Source organism: Pelobates fuscus, chromosome 9 (assembly GCF_036172605.1).
Source record: "Pelobates fuscus isolate aPelFus1 chromosome 9, aPelFus1.pri, whole genome shotgun sequence".
NCBI lineage: Eukaryota > Metazoa > Chordata > Amphibia > Anura > Pelobatidae > Pelobates > Pelobates fuscus.
In genome coordinates, this window is record NC_086325.1 from 31,995,471 (window position 1) to 32,018,091 (window position 22,621).

The 22,621-nt window shown below is 41.9% G+C and overlaps 2 protein-coding genes across 5 annotated transcripts in view; one reads left to right on the forward strand and one right to left on the reverse strand.

The window, feature by feature from the left end:
* The window catches only part of APOOL (apolipoprotein O like), a 31,842-nt gene extending 20,498 nt beyond the window's left edge, over window positions 1-11,344 (forward strand). Inside the window, exons 4-9 of one of the 3 annotated variants that reach the window (XM_063431860.1) lie at window positions 3,873-3,927; window positions 4,029-4,127; window positions 5,313-5,404; window positions 5,686-5,802; window positions 9,931-10,105; window positions 11,015-11,344. In XM_063431860.1, coding sequence (XP_063287930.1) covers window positions 3,873-3,927; window positions 4,029-4,127; window positions 5,313-5,404; window positions 5,686-5,802; window positions 9,931-10,105; window positions 11,015-11,112 — 636 coding nt within the window. In that variant the 3' untranslated portion in view covers window positions 11,113-11,344. Of the gene's footprint in view, window positions 1-3,872; window positions 3,928-4,028; window positions 4,128-5,312; window positions 5,405-5,685; window positions 5,803-9,930; window positions 10,106-11,008 lie in introns of all 3 variants that reach the window. The other 2 variants (XM_063431861.1, XM_063431862.1) reach the window with 2 other exon arrangements.
* A 1,951-nt stretch (window positions 11,345-13,295) lies between these two features.
* SATL1 (spermidine/spermine N1-acetyl transferase like 1) lies at window positions 13,296-21,922 on the reverse strand. Of its 2 annotated transcripts, XM_063433335.1 has the most exons (6): window positions 21,629-21,922; window positions 21,348-21,399; window positions 18,405-18,485; window positions 14,509-14,610; window positions 14,356-14,396; window positions 13,296-13,541 (listed from the first exon to the last, which is right to left on the reverse strand). In XM_063433335.1, the coding sequence occupies exons 1-6, from the start codon at window positions 21,722-21,724 to the stop codon at window positions 13,371-13,373; spliced, it is 543 nt and encodes a 180-aa protein (XP_063289405.1). In that variant the 5' UTR covers window positions 21,725-21,922; the 3' UTR covers window positions 13,296-13,370. The 2 variants fall into 2 exon arrangements, with proteins under 2 accessions (XP_063289405.1, XP_063289406.1); XM_063433336.1 differs by lacking the exon at window positions 18,405-18,485.
* Between the last annotated feature and the right edge of the window lie 699 nt (window positions 21,923-22,621).

Consider the following 22,621-nt stretch of genomic DNA (forward strand, 5'->3'; position numbering starts at 1 on the left):
CCAGTGGACAACTTAAAACCCTCGAGGCAATGACAGGGAACACACGCAACTCATTTATGCTACAGTTTAGGTACCGCCAACTACACATGTTCACGCAAACACTATTCCATACACATAACGCCACCAGACCATTGACGGACTTCGAAGGCATCTGCATGGACCCCGATCCCCTGGCGAAGGGCATCTCCATTCTCTATGGTATGCTTATGCAACTGAGGAGAAGGCCACCCCCAAGTTTCATGGGAAAATGGGAAGCAGCACTTAACACCACCTTCACAACAGCCCAATGGGACAAGATGTGCACACTCACACTCCACTGCGCTCCGTCGAGTGGGACACAGGAGACAGCCTATAAAACATTGAGCCTATGGTACCGCACCCCGCTCCAAACACACACATACGACCCCACAACAGACGACACATGCTGGAGGTGCACAAGTCACACAGGGACCTACATCCACATATGGTGGGAATGCCCACTTATCCAACCCTATTGGGAACACATACACAAAATCATTCAGAGATTCACAGACACCCCACCACCGAAGGACCCCGCAGCACTCCTCCTCCACCACACCAAAACCAAAGCATCCGTATATAAGAAATCCCTCACGGTTCGAATCCTCAATGTGGCTAAAAGTCTGATTCCAGTATTCTGGAAAAAACAACACGCTCCCCCGATGGCAACCTGGTTCCAACGCATGGAGGAACTCAGAACGCTCGAGGAGCTCACCCTACAGGCAGAGGGGAAATCACAGACATACCAGACGATCTGGACCCATTGGATCCTAACGACCGGTAAACCAGACTTCCAAGACTTGATACGCTAAAAGTCACAAACACGGACGACACTCTTGACACACACCCAGAGACACGACCCCCCCCTCCCTCCTCCAACATACCTGACTCCCTGCTCCCCTGCCCCCCTCCCCCCCCCCCTCTCCCCCCCCCGGGAACCAGGGGACGAGGACGCGTACACAAACTATGTAAAAGGAATATGCTAGATTGCATAGGTAGACAGGGGTAAGCACGAGAAACTAGGTTCTTCAGGCAGAGGTTGATTACCAGGTGGGGAAAAGTACTGCGTATCAAACCAGTTTAGGGGGAGGCAGATACACTGAGGAGATACACTGAGCCCACATCGCAGAGAGATAACGGGGAAGGGGGACTGACTGAAGACGTGAGACAGGGACGACATCACGAGATACCTTTAGTCATCAGCCGATCCCGACAAACAGAATCCCCCCCCCGCCTCCCCCCCCCTCTACCCCCTCTCCTCCATATCATGAAGAGAGGGGCACCCACCCGTGAACCGGGAGGCCCCGGCTGCACATCCCTGAAATCCCCGAGTCAGCTACTACCATAATCACGGCAAATGTAAGGGGAAGCCGGAGACATGCCCTGCCCTGTACCTATGCAAGCTAAAGGGACCTGCGAGTCCACTGATGTTGAAATAAGTACAGTTGATAGGGGTAATGTGTACCCTCAGTATATATGTTGCATATTCTTTACTAACTGGACCTGCGAGTCCAACAATGCTGAATCTTGACATCTCGGAAGGGGTCCACTATACCCCGGAATGTATATGCAATTGATACCCTGATACCGGGACCTGCGTGTCCACAATGTTATTTTCGTTTCATGAAACCATATGCAATTCTAAACTTTAAATAAAAAGATATTTACAAAAAAAAATATTGATTATTTTGGAGTAAGGACATTATTATTTTTTTTTTATTATTATTATTATTTATAAAGCGTTGATCAATAAGTGGACAAACAGACACGTATATTACACCTGTTGGGTAGCTATAATGCCAATGTTTTATCACTGATTAACAGTGCACCTTGGGAACCATTGTCCTAATCACCGCCAAAGGTTAGGTTTTGCTAATGTTAAGCCTCTTTCATGCCTGATGCTACAGAGTTAAAGGACCACTATAGTGTCAGGAAAACATACTCGTCATCCCGCCAGGCTGGATGGAGAGGAAGGGGTTAAACTTACCTCTTATTTTAGCGCCGGGCGGGGAGCTCTCCGCCTCCTCTTCGGCTGAATGCGCATGCGCGGCAAGAGCCGCGTGCGCATTCAGCCAGTCTCATAGGAAAGCATTTACAATGCTTTCCTATGGACGCTGGCGTCTTATCACTGTGATTTTCACAGTGAGAAGCGCGGAAGCCCTCTAGCGGCTGTCAATGAGACAGCCACTAGAGGCTGAATTAACCCATTTATAAACATAGCAGTTTCTCTGAAACTGCTATGTTTATAGAAAAAAGGGTTAATCCTAGCTGGACCTGGCACCCAGACCACTTCATTAAGCTGAAGTGGTCTGGGTGCCTATAGTGGTCCTTTAAGCAGTGCATTGTTCACTAGTCAAGCCAAATCCTTCTCCGGTTGACATCAGCTCTAGGCCTTGTAAGGCAGCCAGTGTCTAGAATTGGTATATGACAGCTGCTGGGAGAGAAGTGTTTTATACTCTGTTGCCAAATGGATTATAACCTTCTTTGATATGTCCAGAAAGCATACTGATCTCCCTTTGGTTGGCTTATTGTGTAGACTGGCAGATCCTTACCAACAACATAATAGCTTCTAGGATCTCAGGTGGAGCCAGAAATATAGAATTAGGTAAAATAGTTGAGTTGTTTGTGATATTTTGGCATTTCCCTGTAGCTTTCCATTAAATTAATGCTGGCTTTGGCAAGTCCACTCCCTAACCTGATAATGTCTTTGCTCTATTTTTTTTTTTTTTTTTTTTACATGGTGCTCCTGTTGATGTAGCGTTGGGCTCAAACTTTATAAATTCAATAGTTAGCTGTTTGTGGTGTAGCTAAAGCGGGTGTGAGTCATATATTTGCACTCCTCTATGTCTAGTCTATGAGTCAGCGTTCAGTTACAAGTTAGTCATACTGGGGAATGCACTTGAGTAGAAAAGAAATCTTATTAAAAAAGAGAAATATTTTATCTTTAGTGCTTGCTGATCATTTTTTGCTGTTAAAATCTCCCAGTAATGCATTCCTTGTACTTCTTGTACTTCCGTCCAAGTGGACTTTAATATTTTATAATCATTGAGCATGATTCAGAAAAGCTCTTATAAATCTCTACCATGGATATTGAGTGGAATACGTGTCTTCTCTTCCACCTCTTATATTAGTATATTAATTTGAATGTGTCACTCCATACTAAATTCTCAGTGTTATTCCGAGCACTTTATACAGGTTTAGATGTATTTTTCAAATCTAAAAATACATTTTAGATACTGCAAGGCAATTACAAAACTGGCTATTTAATGACCTCTAGTGGTGAGAGAAGAGAATATCTAGATACACAGAGGATACTTTGTTGCCAGCATTGCTCATATCTTAAAACAAATTTCGAGTAAAATATACAAAAGTTTTTCATTTATATGTGGTCCCTTAGAAGCTTGATGGAATTTAAAGTTGCTATAGTGTGAATTGTCACAATTATTATTAATTCTAAAGTGCCAACATATTCCACAGCGCTGTACAAAGGGTGGACTAACAGACAAGTATTTGAAACAAGATGAGGTAGATGCAGAGGGTGTTAGGGGCCCTGCTCAGACAAGCGTAATGCAAAGTGAGTTTAACATTGTATACCAAACTGAAAACACATCTGATTTGGTTTTTTTTTTTTTTTGTGCAAATCATTTAAATACACTTTGATTTACTGAAAACTCTTACAATACTTTCTGTACTCTAGTGAATAATCCTCTAACTCAAACTGAAGGTGCATTAAATTACCTTTATTCTACATCTGTTTACATGCTCAGTTGGCACAGAGTGTGGATTGTGAATAGACTGCTTTTGCAGTAATTAATTATTTTGTAAAACTAATGGATTCATTACTGTTTGAACAGCATGTCTTTTCATCTATCAAAATCGGAGTTCAAGATACCATAGAGTTCGGAAAAGGTGAGTGTTCTGAATCAAGTTGAAGTTCTCTGCAAAACTACGAGGTTGTTTCAATGATTCCCATATAATAATGTGTGACTTGTTTAATCTTTCTGTTTCAGATAGTTATGTTTACCTGAAGAACCCACCACCAGAATTCCTTTCAAGAGTGGGTGTAATCGCTGTCAGTGGATTGGCTGGCTTGGTTTTGGCCAGGAAAGGTATGTGACCATATAATTGAATATGTCTAATCAGTGGCAGAATTACCGTGCTCACCACCATGTGTTCCGGCTGGCGCGGTGTAACCACCAGGGCCGCACGTTAAAGGACCACTGTAGGCACCCAGACCACTTCAGCTTAATAGAGTGGTCTGGGTGCCAGGTCCAGCTAGGATTAACCCTTTCTTCTATAAACATAGCAGTTTCAGAGAAACTGCTATGTTTATAATAGGGTTAATCCAGCCTCTAGCAGCTGTCTCATTGACAGCCGCTAGAGCCGCTTCCGCGCTTCTCACTGTGATTTTCACAGTGAGAAGACGCTTGCGTCCATAGGAAAGCATTGAGAATGCTTTCCTATGGACTGGCTGAATGCGCGCGCGGCTCCTGCCGCGCATGTGCATTCAGCCGATGACATCGCTATGGAGGAGGAGAGCTCATCGCCCAGCGCTGGAGAAAGAGGTAAGTTGAACCCCTTCCTCTCCCTAGAGCCCGGCGAGAGGGCGGGCCCTGAGGGTGGGTGCACCATCAGGGCACTATAGTGCCAGGAAAACAAGTGTTTTCCTGGCACTATAGTGGTCCTTTAAGGGGCCCATTGGGTGGCACATGCTGTTAGGGCCCCCGATGGAAATGAATATCCAGGAGGCCCGGTCAGCGCTGCGGTGCTTTGACAGCGTGAGCGGGCTCCCTGTGATGACGTCAGAGTTGGGAGGAAGTGACTGCTCCAGTCACTTCCTCCCAGCAACCACCGGGAGCCATGCGGGAGGATCGAGAGGAGGGAGTCAGAGTGGGATCTCTGACTCCCATCAGCCTGAGCCACTGCACCCCTGGGAAAGTCACCCTCCTGTACCTAAAAGGTAGGAAACAGTAGGGTGACTTAAACATTTTGCGTGTGTGTCTGTTAGTGTATGTGTCTGTATGTATGTGTGTTTGTGTCTGTATGTGTGTTTGTGTGTGTTTGAGTGTTTGTGTGCGTGCGCCTGTATGTGTGTGTGTCTCTACATGTCTGTGTGTGTTTGTATGAATGAGTGTGTGTGTTTGCATGTAAGGGGGTGGGGACGTAGGATGAGGGGGGGTCCCAGGGCAATTTTCGCACCGGAGCCCCATGGTTTCTAGTTACGCCTCTGTGTCTGATGTAGGATCATTCTAAAAGGAGCATGCCATGTGAAAACTATTATTTATTAAATTTAGGGTCCAGACTGAAGAAAATTGTATACCCCGTTGGACTCACTGCACTTGGCGTATCTGTGTGTTATCCAACTCAGGCGGTCATTTTTGCAAAGGTAACTACCATTTGTCCTGTTTTGGAAGTATATTTTGTCAATATTTTTTTTTTTCCCCTAAAAATATATATTAGTATTGGAAATTTACTGCTACAGATATAGCTCCATAGTCTTTTGTCTGAAGCTATTTTATTACTACACTAAACTATTTGTATCTGGTAGACTTAGATTTACTTTGAAGGCTTGTATGTATACAAGGATATATGCTAGTTATATGCTTTTTTCCCCCCAAACATGAAACGTTGGTTGCTGGCTTTTTATTTATTTTTATTCCTATTTAGTTAACAGGAAAAAAGATTTATGCAACAAGTCACCGAACATATGATACAGTTAGTTCTTTATGGAAAACAAGTTCAAAGAAAGAAGAAAAAACTCAAACACAAGAAGATGGTGAAAAGGTATTGGTTTCTGTTCTGGAGGTCATTTCTGTAGCTGTAGACTGAGCCGTAGGTCTAGGGGACACGATCAATGAAAAAAGTTACCTCTTTTTCAGAAAGCTGCTGTTTGTGGGGCTTAGTTCCTCACTTACAATTTTAGATAATAGATGGACTTATCACAGTATGATTGGAAATAACCCGATCTTCCAAAGATATATCATCTGCTACTTTAATGTTGATAAACATACAATGTAAAATTAGAATATGCTGAATGTAATGCTTTAAAAAGTCCTGCGGGGTGATGTATTAGAATAATAGATTGTATGTGTTTACTGAGGACAGAAATAGTTTTTTTTTATGATTTAAAAGAGGACTTGATCTGTGGTTGAAAGCACGTGCCTTTTTGTCCCTTTCCCTTCTTTTTGTCTACTCTGTCCTCTTTAAACCGTCTTTGGTGATGAATTAAAGGAGCACTATAGGGTTAGGAGCACAGACATGTATTCATGACCCTATAGTGTTAAAACCATGATCTAGCCTCCCTGGTCCCCTCATGCCACCCTAAATATAGCAAAATCTTACTTGTATTCAAGTCTGCAGCTCCTGGCTCTGCTCCTGTTTCCTTTTGACCTGCCCACTGCCTGATGACATCAGCAGAAGTGGTAGCCTGATCCAATCACAATGCTTCCCCATAGGACTGGCTGAGAATGACAAGGAGGCAGATGAGGGGCAGAGCCAGTACAGTTTAAACATAGCCCAGGTCAATCAGCATCTCCTCATAGAGATGAATTTAATCAATGAACCTCTATGAGGAAAGTTCAGTGTCTGAATGTTTGGATGAATTTTAGGCAGCCATGACACAGGAAGGATTTCTAACAGCCATCTGAGGAGTGGCTAGTGAAGTCAGGGCCGGATTAACATAGGGGCTGATGGAGCTGCAGCTCCAGGCCCAGGCCCATGGAATAGGCCCATTTAAAAAAAAAAAAAAAAAAAAGTTTTTTTTTTTTTTTTTTTTTTTTACACACACTACTCTTAGGTTTGCCACCTGACTGGTATTTTACTGGCACAGCCAGTATTTGAGGCTGCCTGGCCATGCCAGTGTTGCAGTCATATCGGCAATACAAATTCAGGTATTTTTCTCAGAATAAATGGAGATTACTCTGCAATACCAGCACCGGCCAGTAGGGGTCACTGTGTGTGGAGAGAGGCAGGGATAGGAAATTACAGCATATCCCTGCCTCTCTCTACTACTCACTGATCCGTGGGGGAGCAGCAACACAGCTGTCCAGACAGCAGCTCTACAGCTCAGGTAAGTGAGGGATGAGGGGAAAGGCAGCAGGGACACATGGGGACACTGAGACACTAGGGGACACATGTGGACACTGAGACACTAGGGGACATATGGGGACACTGAGACACTAGGGGACACAGACACTAGGGGACACATGGGGACACAGACACTAGGACACACTGAGACACTAGGACACATGGGGAAACAGACACTGGGAGATCTGGAAACACTGAGACACTTGGGGACACTGGAAAACATGGGGGCACTGAGACACTAGGGGACACTGGGACACATGGGGATGCTGAGACACATGGGGATGCTGTGAGACATAGGGACATTGGGAGACACTGAGACATTGGGACACAGAGACACTATGTCCCCATTTCTCCCAGTGTCCCCATGTCCCCCATCCAGTGTCGCTAGTGTCTCGGTGTCCCCATGTCTCTGTGTGCCTAGTGTCCCCATATGTCCCAGTGTCCCTATATGTCCCAGTGTCCCCATGTCTATGTCCACAACTGTCCTCATGTCTCCCAGTGTCCCCAAGTGTCTGTCTCCCAGCCAGTGTCCCCTAGTCTCCCAGTGTCTGTGTTCCCATGTATCTGTCCCTAGTGTCTTAGTGTCCCCAAATGTTTCAGTTTCCCCATGTCTCCCAGTGTCTGTGTTCCTAGTGTCTCAGTGTGCCTATGTCCCCATGTCTCCCAGTGTCCCTATATGTCCCAGTGTCCCCATGTCTATGTCCAATACTGCCCTCATGTCTCCCAGTATCCCCAAGTGTCTGTCTCCCAGCCAGTGTCCCCTAGTCTCCCAGTGTCCCCTGGTCTCCCAATGTCCCCTAGTCTCCCAGTGTCCCCTAGTCTCCCAGTGCCCCCTAGTCTCCCAGTGTCCCCTAGTCTCCCCGTGTCTGTGTTCCCATGTCTCTGTGTCCCTAGTGTCTCAGTATCCCCATTTCTCCCAGTTTCCCTAAATGTATCAGTGTCCCCATGTCTCCCAGTGTCCCCATGTCTCCCAGTGTCCCCATGTCTCCCAGTGTCCCCATGTCTCCCAGTGTCCCCATGTCTCTCAGTGTCCCCGGGTCTCTCAGTGCCCCTGCGTCTCTCAGTGTCCCCATGTCTCACTGTGTCCCCAGTATCCTAGTGACATGGGGACACACTGAGACATGGGGACACTGGGAGACTGGGTGACATGGGGACACTGACACTGTGATACACTGGGTGACTTGCGAGACTGAGACACTGGGAGCAATCCATCTCTACAGCAGAATCAAACTGTGTAGTTTGTTGGTGATTTTACAGAATTTTCTCTGATGTCACTCCTTGTGATTATACAAATGATTAAGGCTGGTATTTTTTTTTCAAGAAAGGTGGCAACCCTAACTACTCTTCACATACTCTTGCTTAAAGGAGCACTATATGGTCAGGAACACAATCATGTATTTCTGACCCTATTATGTTAAAACAACCACCCTGGCCCATTCTTGGCTCCCTAAGAATAGTAAAATATGCTGCTGGGTCTGCATCTGAACTGACTGTCTGCTGACATCATCAGAAGTGGTGGTCTGAGCAAATTACAATACTTCCCCATAGGATTGGCTGATACTGTCAACTAGGTAGATCAGGGGCAGAGCCAGCACAAGCTCAACATAGCCCTGGCCAATCAGCATCTCCTCATAAAGATAAATTGAATCAATGCATCTCTATGAGGAAAGGTCAGTGTCTGCATGCAGAGGGTGGAGACACTGAATGGCAGTGCTGCACACTAGGCAGTACTGCCACAGGAAGCACCTCTAGCAGCCATCTAAGGAGTGGCCAGTGGACTTATTTTCTCTGAAAAGACAGTGTTTATTGCAAAAGGCCTGAATGGAATGATTCTACTTACCAGAACAAATACAATAAGCTGTAGTTGTTCTGGTGACTATAGTGTCCTTTTAAGTTTGGAAGCTTAAGAGGGATGTATGGGAACAAAACTTGTGTGGACTGGCTGACAATAAAATTAGTTTAGGTAATGCAGACGTAGGTCTCTCTAACACTGTGGCATGTCCCCTTCCTTTTACACTTACTACATACACATTCTCTCTGTCCCAGACTATATACCAGGAACTTCAGCCTGCTAGTAAGAAGGTAAGGAGAGAAGTGAACCAGTGAGTGCTAGGGGACAGGCTTAGAAAGCATGGAGTGAGCGCATCATTAGACGCATTTAAGTCAAGCTCAGGGTGCTGCCTGCATAGTATGCCCTTAGTTGGACAGCCTGCAGGATTGGCGGGCAGCCTGACATGCATTCATGCCAGGCTGTCCTTCAAATCCTTTGGACAGACATGCCCCCTTTTTGGGCATGTTCTCCCCTTTTGGCAGGTCTGGTCACCTGATTCGCACCAGTGGCCCACCCTTTTACCCCGCCCATTGACTTCCTGCTTCACTGGACACTGCTGTTAGGGGTTATGGATTTACTTGAAAGATGAAAGCATAAATTAGAGAGAGATTAGCATAGAGTATGTGTTTTCTTATAGCTGCATCCTATGAGTTTCCCTCCAGCACCATCTCCATCAGATACATGACGCTTGGGAGGTATGACTGATTTAGTGTTTTTGGTTGATAAAATTCCGTAATTAGGCCCATCATAATTGTCAGCACCAGGCCCAGTGTGCTCTTAATCCGGCCCTGAGTGAAGTTATCACTAGGCTGTAATGTAAACACTGCATTTTCTCTGAATCAAACAGTGTTTACAGCAAAAAGCCTGAAGGTAATTATTCTATTTACCAGAACAAATTCAATAAGCTGTAGTTGTTCTGGTGACTATAGTGTCCCTTTAATTACAAGAAGAAAAAAACGGTTTTAGTTGTCTGAAAATGTATAATTATTTTACAGGTCTTGGGCCAAGTAACTGAAGTGGGGAATGAAGATTTGCACCATCACATTGAACATGAAATAATTGATACAAAGTCGCAGCCTGAATCTCCAGTGTTACAGGAATCTGAGTCTAAAAGCCACCTAAATGGAAAGGATGAGAATGTGGGCAATAATGAGGCATTATCTGCTTTAGGTAGGAATTATTGCATGTTTCATTTCGCAGTACTAAAAAAACAGTCACCCGTTAAAACGGAGCATTCACAAGGGAACCTTCCAGAAATCATGATTTTTAGTCCTGCCAAGTGTTTCTCTGTGAGTGCGGCTGTAAGACACAGCTGAGCAAGTTCTATTACGTTTTAAGTAAGACGACTTTAATTTGATGTGACACCCCTTTGTGGTTTAACATAAAAGCAATAATGAGCTCTTCAAAGCCATTTAACCCTTGAATGCCAGAGCAACACGTAACATAGCGCTTTATGCTCATCCTCTCTAACATCACGTGAAGAATTCTTGGAGCAGACTAATCAAGCGACACATTTGTGTGACAAATAACATAAGTGAAAGCTAGCACCGTTATAAGATTTAATGTTTTTCTTACATGAAGGTGATTTAGAGAGGACAACACAACAGCCTCTAATGTTTTGACATCCAAAACTGCTTTTCGAGAATTATTTACCTGCCCAATGCAGGATATGTGGCCTGTTCTCCTACTGTGAGAGTATGGCTTGTTTTAACAGCTGATGTGAATTTTGGGTAGTGAGATCTGTCTGCGAATACCCAAAATAATCAGCTGGTCGGAACAAATGTATATGCCCTGAAACCGTTTTATTCTGCAATTCCTTGCTGTTTTGACATCATATGTTCTTGGTTAACCCCTTAAGGGCCAATGATTGAATAAACCCGACTTTTAAAGATGCAATATCAAAATGTCCTTGTTTAAAGGTGCAGGTCTGTATAGTGTTTCTTACGCTGAATGTGCAGGACGTTGCATACTGTTTTTAGGTAATGGATTGGGGTGATGGCATGAAATATCACTGATTGTAAGTGAATTGATTATTCACAGAGTCTTGTTTTTGTTTGCTTGTCTTTTTAATACTTCTAGCTCTAACATCCACGACAAAGTTCATCCTTGATCCAAACCTTGTGGACCATGGCCAGTCCAGTCCTGAAGATAAAGATCTATACAGTACCAGAAGCTGAATCCCAGTAATTATGAGTTAAATTGTGTTGGTATCCTTGTGGCATAGATGAGCTATATCATTTATACTATACTAATTCTTAAATATGGTTGAAAACAACACATTTCCTACCGTTTTGTAACAGATTATTTTTTTTTTATATTCCTAAATGATCATAGTTGAAATATGTGGGGAAAAGTAAGTATAATATCATGTTCACAAAAAATAAATTCACAATGTTTTTCAAGCTTGCAGCAGGGTCCCACTGTTTTTATGTTATTTCCTGTGTATCAGAACTCGACACGGCCTTGCAAATACTACTTTACGTTCTGCATGGAATGATTGAATCAGGTCAGTGTGGTTCTAGTGTGACTAAACAGTGAATTAAAAATTGCAAAGTATAACGCCAAAATTGCTGATATTTAAAATATCTCTAACTCAACTGTAGTCACATCTTGGCCCATTTTCACATGACTTTTGCAATTCAGTTTTCCCGACTGCTTCTCGTCTAGCTGAAAACCCTTTTTTTTTTTATATATATATATATATATAAATCTACATATATAGCAAAGAAGTGTAGTCACTACCGCAGCATTTTCATATTCTGTAACTTAAAAAGTAGCTTAAAATTCAAATGTTAATTAGATTTCCCCAATCAGTAAAAGCAATAGTGTGAGTACTTTGCATTAAATAAAAGTAAAAATTCAATTAATTTGAAATGAAGAACTGTTCCATGTTTAGTCCACTGGGATAGACCCCATAATTTGTTTCCAATGGAAACATGAAACGAAAAATAGAGTGCAACGTCCTATATTTTTATTTAAATGGTTTTGCTTTGTTAAGAAATCCTTTCTGCTTCTCTCTTCCAACCTACGGTATTTCCCTTTTTTTAGTCCCTTGGTTCCTAGTATGAGATGTCATCACTTCTACAGAGCCTTACTATGCTTGTAAACCTCTGGTGTGTAGGAATTTATGGGATGAGCTTGGAACTTACATAGATCTGGTCCGGGCAGAGCTCACTGCAGAAGATGCAAAGTATTGGGGTTTACAGCATATTTAGACACTTGAAATATGAATTATTTTCTTGCATCTTTCGTCCTGCATCGTTTCCTTTCGAACCTAGTGCCATTTATGTTTAGGGCTCTCAGAACACCAGAATATCAGATAACATTAAAATGACATTTGTACTACTGTGTGGTGAAGGATCACGGGAGGAGTGTTTCATCATATGTTCAGTGACTTGCCTATGTGATAACGCTTTGCCTGCTTATTACATCCAATATATATCCCATGTTAGCTAATCAGCTGTTTCACGGGAACAAGTTTGCCAGGCTAGGTTTAAAAATAACGCTTTCGTTTATCTTGGTGCAAGACCAAGTTGCTATGACTGGAGAATAAGTCAAACTCGTGTGAACTAGGTTTAATTTTTTTTCCAGAGATTTTTACATTTTAATTTCATCGCCATCATCTAAAGTCCCTGCGTTGACAGAAGGTGGTTTGTCCTAACAATTTGTGAAACTCTGTTGCCACTAATTAAGTGGATCATCTATTTGTAATAGAAACAAATAGACTGTCAATGACTGTACGGAAACGACAAGAACCATAACCGTTACAGCTTTTCGGGTAAAGTAGCTGAAATAAGTCTTTGTGGATTTAACAGATAAGTTTTCACGAACAGCATTGTTGCATCTTAATCACTTTAATACGCTGTAGTAGTTATGCTGCCTGGAGTTTCCCTTTAAGTAAATAAACTATATGTAATGTGTTTGGGGAAAATGCTTCTTTTGAAGGCGTTGACCATTGCTGGAATCCATGGTGTTCCAACTCTAAAATTCCAATGAAATGCATGCTGTGTTAACATCTCACCTGTTACAGAGACATTTATGAACAGGTGCAGTTCATCATTCTTAATCTGAACAATGTGCAGTCAGTGACGGATACCCAGGGTACGGACTCTAGTAGATATCTGTCATGTCCGATCATCTTCAATCAATAAACATTTTGAGAATCTACGTTAAAGCAGGAAAGCTGATGGTAAGGGAGTACTTGTTAGATATTGGGTAAAAACATTGGAGATGCTAAAGGTTGAGAAGCACTTTCTTTTGTGAAATTGCGTATAAAGTACAACATGGAGGGCAAGACTGCTTGAAATATTACTAGAGAAGCGACATGTTTTTTTTTTTTTTGTTTTGTTTTTAAGGAGCAGAGCTACTTAGCAAGTATATTTAGAATAAAAGTCAGCCACCCTATGGATGCGTGATGATTAAATCCTTAACATGTTCATTGGTTTGCCGCCATGCGTTTAAGATTGTCTTCGGTAAATGTAAACAGGTGCCAGCCTTCCTCGTTGGAGAGATCGGTAGCGCCTCTTCTTCTGTAAAATTCTACTGAGGCCTTGTTCTGCGACATGACGAGGAAATGCATGCAAGTGCATTGGCGCTGTACTGCTTCCTGGTGACAAGACATATAGTATTACATACACCTGCTTTAAGACTAAGAACATAAGTTATCCTTGTAGAAAAATATTACATAGAAACATTTCAATTGTCTACTTTAACAGATACCATTAGAACATCTCTCTCCGTCTCTCACACAAACTAAGCTTTTAATGCCGCAAAAGATTTTCAAACTGCAGTACTAAGAGGTATCTCTTTAAAAAGAAATAGAGAAAATGATATTGATTGGGTGCAGAATGCCTAATGACTTTACTATTTTCTATTGTAGTCTATGGAGACAGTAGCTGCTGCATTGACTGTTAACACAACCCATCCGTATGGTCTACCAAATTACTTCTTTTGATCTGCATCTGGTATTCATCCATGTCTCTGTTGGGGGTCAAACACTGTCTGTCAGAACTCTTTGTATGACTGTAGAAGAGTTTGTCATCTCTGTCAGACCTCCATGCACATATCACTCAAGTAAATCAATTTTAGCTACCTCTCAGTGAGTTTCCCCCGCTTTCATACCTTTCTTTTAATTAATTGCAAAGAACAAGGAATTGGAGATTTTTTCCCAGCTGGGCTGATTCTACTCAGTTCCCCGATCAATCTCTGACCATTCACTGTTTAGTGATTGATCCTGGACAAATTTGCCGTATGGCACTGTTTGTGCATTGTCAATGCTAAACTATTTCCATAGACCCAAGGTAAATAGTGCCCATGCAAAACATTTAGGTTATGATGTATCTAGCTACAAAAATGTAATAATTCGGGTCCTTAAACTGTATATGTTCAGAGCTTTGCATTAGATTCTAACAATGATCTACCTGGCATAATTTCTTCAGCATTTCTGATCCTATTCCCAGTCCTGGATTCAAAAGAGAGAAATTGTGTGAAATGAGTCGTCTTCCGGCACAAATTAATCAGGAACATTAACAGTACAGATAGTGTTGTAGAAAACATATTGGTGTTCATCTTACCTCGATATGGTTCCATCACATAGAAATCCTCAAGATAAAGGACTTTCCCCACCCATGGATCATACGTGTAGTAATACATTGCAAAGCCTACGTTGGATCGAGCTAAAAGGCGGAATAACAATGCATTCAATTTTATTTTTCTTTCAAAAAGTAAAATGTGGTAGCCATTTTAGACCAGTAATCACAATCTCCACTTCTCTGCCTATTTGTTAGCACTTTTTTTTGAGTGACCTCATAGCTTCAGCTATTCGCTACCCCGCATAGGGGCTGATGGAGCTGAAGCTCCAGGCCCATGGAATAGGCCCATTTAAAATATATATATATATATATATATATATATATATATATATATATATATTTTTTTTTTTTTATTTTTTTTTTTTTTTTTATTTTTTTACACACTACTCTTAGGTTTGCCACCTGACTGGTATTTTACCAGCACAGCTGGTATTTGAGGCTGCCTTGCCGTGCCGGTATTGCAGTAATACCGGCAATACAAATGCAGATATTTTTCTCAGTATAAACGGAGATTACTCTGCAATACCAGCACCAACCAGTAGGGGTCACTGTGTTTGGAGAGAGGCAGGGATAGTAAGTTACAGCATATCCCTCCTGCCTCTCTCTACTAACTGATCCGCGGGGGAGCAGCTACGCAGCACAGAGAGTTCAGACAGCAGCTCCCAGTCTGCAGGGACTACAGCTCAGGGAAGTGAAGGATGGGGGAGGAAAGGCAGCAGGGAAACATGGGCACACTGCGACACTAGGGCACACTGCGACACTAGGGCACACTGCGACACTAGGGCACACTGCGACACTAGGGCATACTGTGAGACATGGGGATGCTGAGACACATGGGGACGCTGTGAGACATAGGGACATTGTGAGACACATTGGTACATGGAGACTAGTGTCCCCATGTCTTCCAGCCAATGTCCCTAGTGTCTGTGTCCCCACGGCTCCCAGTGTCCCCATGTCACTCAGTGTCCTAGTCTCTGTGTCCCCATGTCTCTGTGTCCCTAGTGTCTGTGTCCCCATGTCTCCCAGTATCCTCATGTTTTCCAGCCAGTGTCCCCATGTCTCCTAGTGTCCCTATGTCTCCCAGCCAGATGTCTCCCAGTGTCCCCAAAGTTTTCAGTGTCCTCATGTCTCCCAGTGTCCCCACGGCTCCCAGTGTCCCCTAGTCTCCCAGTGTCTGTGTCCCCATGTCTCACTGTGTCCACATGTCTCTGTGTCCCCTAGTATCCTAGTGACATGGCAAACACTGAGACATGGGGACACGGGGAGAAAAGAGGACACTCGGAGACTAGGGGACTGGGCGACATGGGGACACTGATGCCAGGCTGGCCTTCCAATTCTTTGGACAGACATGCCCCCTTTTTGGGCATGTTCGCCCCTTTTGGCAGTTCTGGTCACGTGATTCACACCATCACACCATCTCCATCAGATACATGACGCTTGGGAGGTAGGACTGTTTGTGTTTTTGTTCGATAAGATTCTGTAATTAGGCCCAATCATAAGTGTCAGCACCCTGCCCACTGAGCTCTTAATCTGGCCCTGACCCCGCATGCTCATGCATTGCAACATAGGAATACAAATCTGGCTTAACAGAGATCCAGAGTTCTTCCTTCTGTTACTGCTGAGTCTTCACATTAAAAGTGTTACTCTTATATTCTCTTGTCACTTCTAAGAAACTCTCCTTTCTCAAGTGAAACACTCCCCAGCTATCTGCTTCTACACCAGTTAAGTGTTTGCTGGCTGCTGACATTGGCCTGGGCCAGATCAGACTTGTATATCCGACACCAATAACATTGGGGGAGATTCAGTAAAGCATTCTGAAAAGTGTCTGTTGTTATTGATCTCTCATTTGTTCATATTTATTACAAAACATTTTTTTAAATGTTTTCTTTACCTAAATTTCAATTTTTAGCAGAAATATCAACTAATGAAAAGACCTTAAATTTAGAGTGGCAGAAAAAAAGTTAGACAGAACAATTTTCTGGTGGGAAAAGAGTGATAGAATGCTAAATCAACTTTTAAAAGTTCTCATTTGTTGGGGCAGGGTTGATGTCCTTAGCGGTTTTCATCTAATTTCCATTTTGTATAAATATTCTACCACTCTTTGTCATTTTTTTTTTATGCTATCAAGCAATTTGACAGAAGTATTTGCTATTTAATTAATGGGGAAGTAGTTTTACTCCTTGGGTATGTCGTTGACTTGTTCAATTACTTTTGGTTTCCTTGTCTTCAAGATGGTGTTGGTTGTTTTGGGTTTGTTTTGTCTTTCCTCCCTTGCCTTCCCCTTCCCCAAACTGTGTGTAGTCAGTTGTCTATGTAAGCCTCAGAGTGTCCTGTAAGAAATATTGAAAGATGCTATTGCACCTTCATTGTTTGGGCCAAGTTATGTGTGATCCTTGGTTCTTCGTGAATTATCTAACAGGAAATGCTAATGCAAACGGGACTTCAAAATGTATTGTATAAGGTTAACTGGTGCCTTCAAAGTTAAAGGTTAGTCCAGATGTCAAAACTAGGTAATTGTAGAATTTAAAAGGACAATCTCGGCACACAGTCTCGGCCCCAACATCGCTGAGTTGAGCTACTTTTACTTTACATCCTGGCTGCAGACATTCAGAGAAACTATAAACAGGCAGTGATGTCCTTACTTTGTAATTCATATCATTCAGTACTGTTAATGGCTGATCGATGTGCATACATTTCATAAGGAAGTCTTTGTCTGGAGTGAGTAACTGTGACTAGGGAGGCAGGCTTATGGCGCAGGATTCTGAAACATTTTTTTTTTTTTGTCAATCAGTTTTTATTTAGTTTTCAAAAGTAACAATCAAAGGTACAGTAGGTACAATGCTTATTCTGTACAGTGTTGACAATGGTAGACAGTTAAACTGAGGGCTGGCAACTTGTACACATTAATGGGGTAGGTTCAATGACGTGCGAGTTCACTTAGTAATTCGTTACTGAAGGTAGGTCGAGCTTTGACAAGCAAGTGCTCGGTACAATGAAGAGTAACCCTCCAGACCCGGTTTCAACCCATCTCCCTATGCGTCAGGTTTTGTGTGTGGGCACGAAGATTAGAAACTGTAAAGGTATAGGTGGTCCTATGCTGATGTTCTAGTGAGTGTGTGCGGTAGGATTCACCTAGGGGCGCAGTCTGTTTAGCTCTGACTATGGTTTGTTCTTACGTATGGACAAACGCCTGCGATAGTTATCCCGTGTTCTGCCCAGTCTCCGTCCTTATAGTAGTTAGCTTAGGTCCCACATCGGTCTGGGTATTTTGTCTCTTGGTTTATCTGCGTCCGGTGTCTATGAGGGTTAGCCTGGCATCTGTCAGGACTGTATCTCGACCTTCTTCCCCCATGGGGCCTATCGATCCTAACGGTACAGTAAGTGTCAGGGTCAGTCCTGTCTGTGGGAGGTGATAGCCTGAGCGTTCCTTGCTGCGGTCGTGTCCATCTCCCTGGTCAGATTCCAACCTGTCGGGTTGTTCCGTCTCTCGTCCGGTATGTCGGGGGGAGGGGGGGTGTCCAGTAGGAGGTGGTTGTAGAGGGGCAGGGGGGTTGGGGGGGACGGGCAGGGGTCAATGTAGGCTTAGGCCACATATTTATTTTTGTTTATGCAAAAACTAAATCGATTTGAGCATGTAAAAATACAGCATATTAATGGGGCCAGAACCTATATAAAATGCGTTAAAGTAGTATTGTTGCCTGGAGTGTCCCTTTAGATCAGTAAGGAGATAAGAACATATGTTTCGTAAATATCTTCACAATTCTAAATTGAGTCATTATTCCCTGTTATCTGTTATTTTTCTAGATATTTTCTGTCCTGTGATTATAGCAGGCTATACAATGGCTAGAGATATCATGCCCGTATAATGTCCAACTTACCTTGATCATCTGGGTTACCTGGCACTTCTGCAATTAGACAGTAGTAATAAGGATGATCACCAAAGCCATCTTCAAGTAAATCTGGAAGAGAGACATTTTGGTTTGGGCTGCCTTCCTATCATTAGCAATCGTAGTGTTCAACACAAAATTAACACGGCAGGAAGTATCAGGAATTAAATATGGAATTTCATCTTGTAGGTCGAACAAAGCTGAACTGTAATATTATCAAACTCCACTATTTATCCAGCTCAACTGTCCTGGCACAATCTTTCAAATGTCCTAGTCATTTCTTCATATGTAACAATTTAGTCATTAATTCATTTGGGCAATTTTTTACAGGATATTGAACAGTAGTGAATCAAACAACACCTTGCACGAAGAAGCTTAAAGTTGTTGAATTGGAAACATTTACCAACCTAGCTACATTTCATCAATTAAGGACTAAATGTTACTCTAAATTACTGTGGGATGTCCTCCATTTTTAGAATTGGTGGATCTGTACAGCCTTATGATTATTGATTGAATGTCTCATTGCATGTTGATCCATTAAAACAGATTATGTTGGCATAAACCAGTTCTCCAAGCTGTCTTGCTTTTGGAGTTCTGTCCCACCATCCCAATGTAGTTCCCTGGTGTCATTCATCCACTCAGTGTCAATTGTCAATGTATATTCACGGTCATTGGTGAAATTAACAGAGTTATGTACTAAAATGATTCATTGCGAAGTCAAAGTGAAATTCAAATTCAAGGCCAAAGTAGCCAACTTATATATATAATTCTATATCACCTATGCTTTCTAGTTTGGCTACATTAGCCTAAATTTTGAAATTCACTTTGAATTAGCTTAATCTTTCTGAGCTCAAAGGTCAGCAATAAAATTAGAGGAACATACACATTGATATCATATGCAAACACAAAATAAATAATACATCTACAAAATCATTTTGGCTTCATTTTTGCTTTTTTACCATCACAATCAAATCATACACACATTTCATGGGTGAAAGAGATAATTTGATGTGTAGAAATTATTCAAATAGTAATGTTATACATTAGAACCTATATATTTATTTATTTTTTAATCGGAGTCAGATAAGGTAAATCTATGACAGTTGTGTTGTAGATGTTCAACAATTAGAGTTTCAAGAATATTTCGCTCTTACCATGGGAATCTTGTTAGGGTTTTGTACAAACCAATACCCAAGATGAAGTCCAGAACCTGACCAAAAGAAAGAGCAAAGATAGGGAACCATATTCTGGGAATACAATGGGTGGGCTTATGGAAAAGTCAACATTTCATTGATACAGTCACACACACAGACTCGACACCTGCATTCCCGATTGCACCATAGGTTATGTTCTTCCAAATCTAAACTTTCACATTGCATATCATGGATACAACAATCTCCTCTATTGCTAAATGTAGTTAGAAACCACAATTTTGTAAAGTAGAGGAAAGATCTGGGTCTAGGCTGAATAAATTTCAAGCTCCAAACCGCATTTTATCAACAGTTCTTTCCAGAGCCGGATTACCCATTGGACAACCAAGAAAGCGGCCTAGGGGTCGGGCCCAGACATGGGCCTGGAGCTTTGGCTCTGAGGGGCGCCTCTTCAATCTGGCAGGGAGATTACAAGATATACATCCACGGCCCTGCACTTTCTTGAGGGAGCATTGTGGCCTGTACAAATACCAGGTACACATCACTTTAAGAGTGCCCTCGTGGTCCCTTCAGCACTTGTTGATGACTCAGAGCACCACAGCCAGCGTTATTGACTAAACTTTGGAACCGCAAGGGCAATCTTAAAATGGTTGGTACCTGATATTGATACAGATGATGGAGCTTCCCCACTGAACCACCAGGGATCCGTCTCACCTTCCACTGGACCACCAGGGAAGGAAAGCAAGGAGGGATTGGGCAAAACACATTCACACAAGACTACCCTAAACACACACTGATTTCGACTAACATACGCATAACTCTCAAGCAGCATACAAAGAAGCAATCAGCCACCCCATAAAGCTCTCCGCATTCTCCTCACACACAACACTCAGTCAACAAACACCAAGAAGGCCCTGGACAACCTTACTCAATTTTTGGCTCCTTCCCAAACTGCTTCCTAATGAGGACCAAAAGGTAAAATCATAGTCAAAAATTAGTTAGGACATAGCAGAATTCATAGAAGTCAGAAAACTAGAGAAAACAATGACCAAATTGCACCAGAAGGTCACAAGATTAACGAAAAGGCAAATAGTACAGTATGGATCAGGTTTAAAGTGGCTTTTAGGATGTGAACATATCCATACGCATGTGCATGGGTGAAACACTGGAATAGTTGCTACCAGAATAATGCTCAGTGGGAGAACTATATGTAAATAGATGGCTTCTCTATGGTTCTGTATTATGTTAATATGAAATATTGTTACCCAAGGACCGATGTCTAGAACCAGTATGGCTTTTTATTGTAACATTATTGCAAGTAAACAACCACAAATGCTTCATTTGCAGTAGATGCAATCGGTTTTCAGCTCCGGCTAAACAAGTCATCAGATGGTGACTGACTTTTGAAATGTCAGCCAGTGTTCAGAAAATAAATTCAGTTAGATTAAACATTTTGCTGAAAAATGTCTGACTTCCCTAATCCGTAACCAGTCTATTCTAATGTCAGCAGTATGTGGTTTGATACATTTCAAAGGCAAAACTTCAGTGGTCATTTAGAGAAGGGTTGGAACTGTAACATCTTTAGTTAGATTCTGGTATGTATTCTAAGTGTTTGTCTCTGAGCAGAAATACCATATATAAAATGCAAATATTCTTGCACGTTGGTGAGATAGCCGAGTGTAAATTACTCCATCGGCCATATCGCACAACCCATGAGATACTTTTAAACTAGTGGCAAACTATTCTGTTTTTACTTTGCTTTATTGTTCTTATTTTTTTTTACCTTTTTCAGTTAGTTTTACTGCATTTTCCTTGTGTTCGTAATCTGCAAGTTCCTATCAAGCAGGAAAGCAATGGTACAATAAGGTTACTCAAGCTGTACAAAGGTCACACAAAGAATTCAAGTATGAATTTTTTTTTGCAATACCCTTTCGAATCCTCCATAATTCCCATTTTAGTAAATAATCCTGGAAGTGCCTGGCGTAAATGTCAGGCATGGGAATTTTACCCTTTTATTAATACCTTTTTTTTTAGGGCATTTGAAAGTCAATGTCACGTTCTTACTTTGATGAGGCGTAGGATATCATCACAGTCGTGAGCTGTAGCATTCCTTATTGTGAACACTTTCTCTGTGTGGTTGTTGAGGATGGACACACACATTGCAACATCTTCTTGCTTCTGGTTTTGAGTTTGAGTTTGAAGACCAGGGATCTCAGCTACGGTCGTGACAATGCTGCATTCCTCCTGGATACATTCTCTTGATTCCGTGGCTGACTTACTAATGCTTCGTATTTAGATGTTGACTCCTTTATATTTTCTGACCTTCCGATCACACATCCTGGGTCTAATGTAACCACATGTGTTACCCACCTACAGTAGCTGGGACCTTTCACAGTGTAACCAACTGCATCATAAAGGATGACACAAACTGGTCAGAGCTACACTACATGCCACCTAAAAGTGTCTTTAAATAAAATACTGTCCCCTTGGTAAAATTTTCATTTGCAAATAATGCTCCGATAAAGAATTGAGAGCACAATAAATGCATAACAAATTTTAACATAATCATTTCCGGGATTAAATATTAAACTATATGAAATATGGCAGAGATTAAGGGCAAATTACAATGTTGACCTTTAGTAAAGGGATACCTGTGTGTGTTGAATGATTGCAAACACAAGAACAAACATTACGCAACAATAAACATAATAATGTTGATTATAGTGCAAAGATTCCTGCTATTAATTTAATTGTCGAAAGTTAATCAATAATTTATCTGTAACCGGAAGAAATCTGGTTAGAAAACCTTTATCTTTCTGCAAGGTAATACAGAAAGTACAGGAACGTGAGACTTACCGACCGCCTTTGGACCTTATTTTCAGAAGCAGAATGTCCTGGAAATATGCATTGCTTCCATCAGTGATATGTTTCCTGTTAGTAAAGACAACTGCAGAACGTAAGAATCTATCTTATTTTTCTTTTTCTTCTACTTCTATCAGAAGAATAATTTAGATACAGTTCAAGTAGATGGAAAGATCGGGTACATCAGTCAGTAGA